Source organism: Convolutriloba macropyga, chromosome 3, assembly GCF_964194025.1.
Source record: "Convolutriloba macropyga chromosome 3, txConMacr16.3, whole genome shotgun sequence".
Lineage (NCBI taxonomy): Eukaryota > Metazoa > Xenacoelomorpha > Acoela > Convolutidae > Convolutriloba > Convolutriloba macropyga.
This window is the reverse complement of record NC_134470.1, coordinates 9,429,710-9,438,654: the sequence shown is the minus strand read 5'-3', so window position 1 is coordinate 9,438,654 and position 8,945 is coordinate 9,429,710. Positions and strand designations below refer to the sequence as shown.

Below are 8,945 nucleotides of genomic sequence, written 5' to 3'. Positions count from 1 at the left end.
CTACTGATACCAGTCCCGTTCCCGAGGACGATAAGTCAGTCAGAAGGGTCATCTGAAAAATAGGTCAAGTGAAAAATCGCATAAAAAGACCACATGACTAATACAATTGCTACAAAGTTGGTGTTTCAGACAAATGATTTTAATCAACATTCAATGATTTTAATCAACTCATTCAATGATTTTAATCAACTCTCGTTTCGATTCCAAAACTTACGTCACTGTGCATACGCTAACTACTTTTTGCACTAGCAAACTACTTTTTCGACACTCTTTTCTCTGTACACTTCATAATATTCAGGCTTAACTGTGGTAACACAAATGTGAACTAAAGCAAAGTTTAAAAATGTGGAAGACAAATTTTGGACGATTGCCCCATTAGAATGATTTATCGATTCCCAAAATGAACTCAAACACTGATACCTAATTCCACCAGAAAATCGAAAAATATTGCGCAGCAAAACCACTCGCATTTTTTCCTGTTTCAGATCAACAAACATAATCGACTAATGTCGCGCGATTTGCTATCCAAACTATCAATGAGCGGTTAGCTTCTGTAGCAGGCAGGTTGGGCTTAGGATAGGAAGCTTAGCATTAACTATTGGTTGGGGGGGGGGGGGGGAGGGGGGGAGGGGGGGGGAGATTTGAGCGGAGGTTGGTGGGAAGGGGTTGGGGTTATGACTTTGTGGCCTCAGTAGCTTCGATCAATTGGGCACTTAGGAGACTAATAAATCTCTAAGACAAATGCTCGGCAGCTAAACGCCCTCCGCGATTTATCTGTTCATTCAGTTTTTGAGAATGAAATGTTTTTGAGAACAAAAAAAAATGTCAGACGAAAAATTGGTGAAGCGAGATATCGCCTTATAAACAAAGCCGTTAGAAAACCGGAAACAACTCGTGCTAGACAATCTATACTGAACTTTGCTAACCTAATGCACTATGACTTAATGACCGGGCTTTATCGGTTTATCCCGTTTCTTTTGATTTTGCTCTTTTGACATTGACCGTATTCACTACATTGCGTAATTCAATGCGTGAAAGAATTTAGAATCTATTAAGTTAAAACAGTGAGTGAGGTAAGCCAGAAGTCAAACGTGAAAATCGTGACTTATGTAAAACGAAAAACAGGATCAAAAGGTAAAGCGAACATAGCAGGACAAGTCCTGACATACAATTAAAAGAATTTTCATTGACTAATCAAAAGACCAGACCTAGAACGGACCATGAGTGAATTGAGAAAACCATTTTCAAATCAGATAAAAAATAAACATAGCCGGCAGATTGCCGGAATAGCTGCGAAATAGACTTGCGTGCCGTAAAATACAGATGGAAAATGATACAGAAGTGAGTTGATAGAAGTTATCGCCGCCGCCTATAAAACTTACAAGTTTAATTCAAAGGAGGTTGTTTTTGGGTGCAAAAAAAGTTTCACTGCCGCGGCTCAAACATCCTCTCTCCTGATTAACAGCAAGTCGCCTTAAACACTCGGCTGTCTGACCATACAATCTTTTCTGACAATCAACTTTGTTTTAGCAACAGACAACTTCTGAATAACCGCAGTTTAGGTCACGCAGAAAGCGTGAAATCAAGCGCGAAAAAATTATTTAAGCAATGACGAGACAGAATGTTCTAGAACAAATGTAAAACGAAAATGGAGCGTCAGACGACGAAACAAAAAAAAACCAAGAGCACCGCAATATAGCTACGCTCAGCTTACAGCTTCGCAGCTATAAAACAGAAAATCAAAGTTAAAATTCCGCATGTGAAAAAAAAACACTAGCGAGGAAAGAAAATTTGGTTCAAACAAAAAAAAACTAGGCCTAGAATGAACTAAGAATGGATTGGGAAAACCATTAAGAAAAAAATCGATCAAAAAAATCAAAAACAGTAAAAATAAACCGACTAATGTCGGAAGAATTGCTCTCGAGCTAAGAAAAACCCAGCAGAATTACAATACTCCTCTTACAATTGTAAAAAACATCGAATATGAAGAGTCCGCTTCGAGTCGTAAAAAGACCAATGGACTAATATAATTACTACAAACTTCGTTTTAGATCAATTAAACCCTAACGTCGGTCGAATTGCTCTCAAACGACCGGCTGGCTTCATCAGCAGCGTAAGGAGGTTTGTTTAAGCTTATTTGAGGGCAGTGTGGGCGTGGTTATGGATGGAGGAGGGTGCAGTGGTGGGAGCGAAACTCTAAACCTCCCTTCATACCATGATGGGCTTTACCTGTTTATCCCTCAGGCGTCTCATTCCCAGACTGGTCGTAAGCTCTTTTATTCCTAATGCAGTCGCCTATTGCACGTTCTATTTCTACCCTTGTAATGAGCTATATTACAATTATTGCTATCATTATCACAAAAAATTGACGTGGTACTCATGCTTACATGAGTGACTCGGTCGAAAAAATAAACTCAATGTGACAGCACAAACTTTTGTGCTTCATAAACGGAACTTATGATTCAAAAACTGAGTTCCAAAATTGACAAATTGGTTCCAAAACCAAGTACCTGAATTTTGAGGAGTCAAGCTACTTCCACTCGTACTGTCCGAGTCCAGAAGCCCTCCGATTGACTGTGGAAAGGAAGTCCTGCCACTTGTACTGGATGCTAGAGGAGACGTAGAGACACCTCCCATTGTGAGGGAGTGTTTGGGACTGCTTATAGTGATTGAGGAGATATCTTTGAACCTGTAGTTGCCATAGACTAATTTTACAATGATGCTGTGGTAGTCACAGCCCCGTTCCCACGAAGCCAGAGACCTGTAAATAAATACAAGAATACCAATCAAAGAGTGTCTCTATTGAAAACACTGGTCACAACAGTTCATTTACAAAAATTATACCATAGAACATAAATCGACTAGCGTCGGACGAATTGCTCTCGAACGACATGCGGGGCAGTTTAATATAGAGGTGTTGATTAGAAATGTTTCATGACTGCAAAAAAAAACATCCAAACCCAGAGGGGTTCGAACCCGGACCCTCCCGAGTAGTATACATAGCTGTGTAGTGTATACTACGGGGGGGACATTACATGTTTTAAGATAGGGAATAATCATGTATGCAAGGATAGAAGGGACATTTGAGAAAAGGATCCTTTTCTCAAATGTCCCGTCTATCCTTGCATACATGATTATTCCCTATCTCAAAACATGTAATGTCCCCCCCCCCGTAGTATACACTAAACAGCTATGTATACTTCTCTCCCGCATATCACTCTCACATCGAAGCTATATCGTCATTACAACTTCAACAAAAAATCGGCTTATCTTAGCAACAAACTTTTTTCGGAATGAAAGCGATTGAGATCACGCGTAACTTCAGAAGTCAAGCTTGAAAAGGTCACACGAGAGAAAATGCTCTAGAGTAAAAGCGGAAAACATTCAAGCAAAAATTTTGATTAAGAAAAGACACAATCAAGAGCAATTAATGAGCTTCATCGATTAATCGTAGAGTAAAATGATATCACGGAATAACTTTCCCAAACGGAATAAGAGTATACTGTAAGAGAGCCAATTGATTAGACAAAAACAATCGAGTAAAAAATCAAGTATTATTTCCCAGGTGCACGTGATATTTTTTACATAGTAACGTTAAATAGCCCTATAGCCCCCAGTAACGTTATTAGCCCTTGCACCTGAGGGGTGTAACATTCATTTGCACACTAAGCTGGAGGAGTGGGGGGGAGGTGGAATAGAATAGACCCGAGAACCGTTCATCGTTTACTTTATAACTTGACAATCGATGTTGTGTCTTGTTCTCAAACAAAGTTTGTAACAACTGGGTTGGTTCCGTCGGTTTTTTACTCAATTGTTTTTGTCTAACCAATTGGCTCTCTTACAGTATACTCTTATTCCGTTTGGGAAAGTTATTCCGTGATATCATTTTACTCTACGATTAATCGATGAAGCTCATTAATTGCTCTTGATTGTGTCTTTTCTTAATCAAAATTTTTGCTTGAATGTTTTCCGCTTTTACTCTAGAGCATTTTCTCTCGTGTGACCTTTTCAAGCTTGACTTCTGAAGTTACGCGTGATCTCAATCGCTTTCATTCCGAAAAAAGTTTGTTGCTAAGATAAGCCGATTTTTTGTTGAAGTTGTAATGACGATATAGCTTCGATGTGAGAGTGATATGCGGGAGAGAAGTATACATAGCTGTTTAGTGTATACTACGGGGGGGGGGGACATTACATGTTTTGAGATAGGGAATAATCATGTATGCAAGGATAGAAGGGACATTTGAGAAAAGGATCCTTTTCTCAAATGTCCCATCTATCCTTGCATACATGATTATTCCCTATCTTAAAACATGTAATGTCCCCCCCGTAGTATACACTACACAGCTATAAGATAGGGATAATCATGTATGCAAGGGTAGATGGGACATTTGAGAAAATGATCCTTTTCTCAAATGTCCCATCTATCCTTGCATGGTACAAGATCGGCTTCCCATGCACTAGATCCGGGTTCGAATCCCACCGGGGCGAAGATCCTTTTCTACATAACGGGGGGACGAACATTTATGGAAGCCTGATTTTCTCGGCCCGACAACAACGGGGTGGGACACTTGAAAATTTTGAAAATCTGAAAAAAATGTCCCCTCTATTTTTTTCGCCGAAGATGCAAATTTTGAAAAAATTTTTTGTTCCTCATATAAGAGTGGACCAACACTTGTAAAATTTTTTGAAAATTTTTTCAAAAAATTTTTTGTTGATTTTTTGGCTTAAATTGATGTGAAAGGTTGTGAAACATGTTTTGCGAGTGAAAAAAGTGGTCGGAAATTTTTTTTAAAAAAATCGAAATTTTTGCCCTATAGGGGGATCAGAATTTTTTAAAAAATGGGGTCTAATAACTTTTTTGCGTTTTTTCGGCTTTAATCAATGTAAAAATGTGTGAAACACGTTTTGTGACTAAAAAAAGTTGTCGGAAAAATTTTTTCAAAAATTGAAATTTTTGTCCTATAAGGGGATCGGAACTTGTAAATTTTTTTTTGAAAAATAGTGTCCAAAAACTTTGGTGAAATTTTGTCTCTATTAGATGTGAAATGGTGTGAATCATGTTTTGCGAGTGATAAAAGCCTTAGAAGGTTATTTTTGGCAAATCGAGTTTTTGGCCCGAAGTTTAACTTTTAACAATTTTTGAGAAAAAACTCAGGTTTGTCAAGTGTATGCGGTTTTAAATTTTTTTGTTAATATTGATTAATGTCTTAGAGCATGAGATAAACTTCGATCTACATACCCTTGAGACCAACGCCGTCATGCTATGTCAAAAAAAACGAAGAGCACACAAACACCGACACGTACCACACCCCAACCTACCCACACGCCCAGCCCACTAACACACGCCCAGCCATCACACACACCCCAAACCACCCGCACCCAACCACACCCCAACCCACACACCCCAAACCACCAACACTCAATCAACACGCCCAACCCGCACGCCCAACCCACCAAACCACACGCCAAACCCAGTAACACACACGCCCAATCACAAACACCCAACCAAACTTCAACCCACATGCCCAACCCATCTCTGCATATCAAGCAAAATAATTGTGTATTACATAGCTACAATAAAAGCTTAAAAATCATCCTTTATGCAAATTTTGTGCATAAGCACTGTCATATTCTAGATTATATGAAAGTACATATGCACAAAAATATGCCAAAAGCCAAGACGAATAACATGAACGAACCAACCTTGCACGTGGAGATAAATTGCTTCCAATCTGACTTTTTGATAACTGAAAGACATGATATATGAATTTTTATATATCACGCTCAATCTTGTTCATCAGTTTGTGTGTTTCGCAAATAAACATGAACATTTCAGTGCTCTAACTTTTGTTTGTAAACGGTAGAGCCAATGAGATGTCATTAAGTAAAACATTAACTCTAATGCAAACATAAATACATATGAATGCATGCATGCATGCATACATACACGCATAAATACGCACACACAAACATACATACATACATACATACATACGTACATACATACATACATACATACCCACATACATACATACATACATACATAGATACATACATACATACATACATACAAACATGCATACATACATACATGCATACATACATACATACAGATTTCAAGAAAAACAAGTTTTTACCTAAGTATGTACGCAATTATGGTCCTAATCACCTATGTCCATAAATGCATACATAAATTGGTGAAAACAACAGTAAAACAACTAACCTGTTAGTAGATGTATAAAATCATTAATGATATATTAATTGGAGAGTCATCAGATCATGCCCAAACATGTTCAGGGTCATAAAACTTTCCAAAATAAATTGACCAATCGGAGTGCTTGATTTATTATTCAAGTTGACAACCAATCAGAGTTGAAAGATTTATAAACAAAAACGATAAACGCTCAAGTTCAGTAAACAGTAAATAATGAACACAATAGGAACAAAAGACATCAAGCTCATTCATGAGAAAGTTTTATCACTGAGAGATAACATAAATTATACACACATATCTTATCGGCAATTATATTTCGTAGCTGCTTGTTCTCTGTTATATCCAGAAGTTGACGGAGAAATAGCACTTAAATTTAGACCCTATGGTGGTTTCATTGGGATTGATAATTCAAGACTAGATCCTTTATTGAAACGGAGCAAAGTGCTACGACTTCATGCTGCATTGCATGACACCGCTGGATTTATAAAAGATTGCCAAAGCAAAGGCCCTGGATATGTTTACGCTTTCCATTACTCACCAGTAAACAATTGTCTTTTTGGACACCTGACAGGAATATTATTCATTCTATCAGTGAAAATTTTTCATTCACAATTGTTTCGTGAATTGGAATGCTAGAAAATTTTGGCAGCAAAACCACAAATATTATTGTCCTCGATCTCGAAGGTTTCAAACTCAAGTCACTTGGATTCATTATAAAAGAACTCAGTTTGTGTTCCAGTTACAACGATACAATATTTTTCAAACCGCCGCTTATATTCGCTGAAATACCCGCACACGATAGACAAACTGTTATTTGGCTGACCATTAACCTACACGGTCTTGATTGGGACGAAGGTGATATACCTTACTGTGATTTGAAAACAATCTGTCTGAGTTTCAGTTTCTGATTCACACGAAAAATTTTTTTTGCCAAGGGCATTGAAAAGTGTGAGCTCCTCAGTAAGCTTTTACAAAAAACTGTTTATAATCTGGAGGATCTAAATTGTCCCCGAACCTCAGAGATAATATCAGAAGAACAAGTTCCCTCCTGTTATCATCATTCAAACTGTCGTTCAACAAACGAAAAATTATCAAATCACTGCGCGGAACGTAAAGCAAGAATATTTTCACAGTGGACACAAAGTGATGGACAGAGAAGACACGGCAACATTAACAACTTATCTGTCAGACAACTTGAAGATATTCACTTGCTTGACTCCACTTGACGATCAGCCGATTGTAATATTCAACAGAGTTCAGGATCCCTCTCCACCAATACAGAATAGTTTTTTAAGTGATCAACAGAACCGAGCGAACTATCTCAACAATAAGCCAAACACAGCACAACAACCGCGTTACAACTCGCTTTATAGCGCAGCAGCAAAGCGTTATTTTGCAACCATTACTCTTTCTCCCGACGAGCAAGACAGCTTTAGGGCTTTCCTGCCCGTGATAGATAATTTCTATCACTTCCAACTGTACGTAAAAAATAAACAGAGCTCGAGAACATCGGAATCAGTTCAATTATGGCTATGAACCAAACAAACCAGAAGCCTATTCAGTACCCCAAAAAGCAGCGAATCCCACGTTGGAAGCAATGGGCGGACAAAAAAGTTCCTCAATTTAAATTGAAAAGAACACCACCAGAACGTGAGCTATCACTTAATGAGATGCCGAATGAGTTGCGATTATATGTCTTGGAGCACCCCGAAGTTGAAAAAGTCTTCAATCAACCATCGTTCGAGGAAAATGACTCATCAACCGTTTGTTATAAACTAGAGATAAAAAGTCATATTAAAGGTTTCAATTTGTTTGAGTTCTGGTACATGAAACAGTTGCCCAGTGAATAATTCAAAAATTTAACATTCTATATCATTCTTGATTCAATTCACTTTTCAATTAATTATTTTTCTCCAATGAGTCACGAATTATCACTAAACGAAAAGTTACAGTTGTTTGAGGATGAACCAGAAAACGAAGAATCAGGAGTCTCGAGAACAGAAGAATCAAAAGCTTCTGGCGACGATGAAGGAAGCTTTGAAGATGCAAAAGACGAAATCCAACCGTCTAGCTCGTGGACAAATTACTTCCTCTCACGTTAAACAATTGAACAAATTATACACAAAAGGTAGTGCAGCTTTTGGTAGCATTGCTATTTTGAAGAAAGCCAGTGGTTTACCAAGATTCAAAGTGGTTCATTACCTTCAGTCGAAAGCCCTATACACAAAATACAAACAATTCAGAAAAACTTTTCCGAGACTAAAAGCTGTAGCATACAGAATAAACGAAATCTGGTCTGTCGATGTGGCGTATATGGATAAAATTGCGCAACACAACAATGGAGTCAAATATTTACTGGTGGCTGTTGATGTTTTATCGCGATACCTACGGGTACAACCAACGAAAGCTTTATATGCAAAAGATGCTGTTGAAGCGTTCAAAAAAAGATAAAGCAGAAAAAACCAGAAAGGGTTTGGACAGACAAGGGATCCGAGTTTAAAGGTGAATTCAAAACATTTTGTGAAAAGAAGGAGATTCATTTATATCCAACAGAAAACGAAACCAAGTCGGCATTTGCTGAGAGGAATATTCGATCGCTGAAAAACATTATTCACAAATACCTGGAGGAAAATTGGACTTGGACTTATATTAAGGAATTGCCCCAGTTTGTAAATACTATAAACAGTCGTGTTAATCGTGTTACCCAACTTGCACCTAATAAAACTTTTAA

The 8,945-nt window shown here is 37.9% G+C and overlaps 1 protein-coding gene across 1 annotated transcript in view; it reads right to left on the bottom strand.

The window, feature by feature from the left end:
• The window catches only part of LOC142335913 (phosphatidylinositol 3-kinase regulatory subunit alpha-like), a 63,045-nt gene that overhangs the window by 30,929 nt on the left and 23,171 nt on the right, over nucleotides 1-8,945 (bottom strand). Inside the window, exon 5 of the mRNA XM_075384296.1 lies at nucleotides 2,511-2,761. Within this exon, the coding sequence (XP_075240411.1) occupies nucleotides 2,511-2,761 (251 nt within the window). The remainder of the gene's footprint in view (nucleotides 1-2,510; nucleotides 2,762-8,945) is intronic.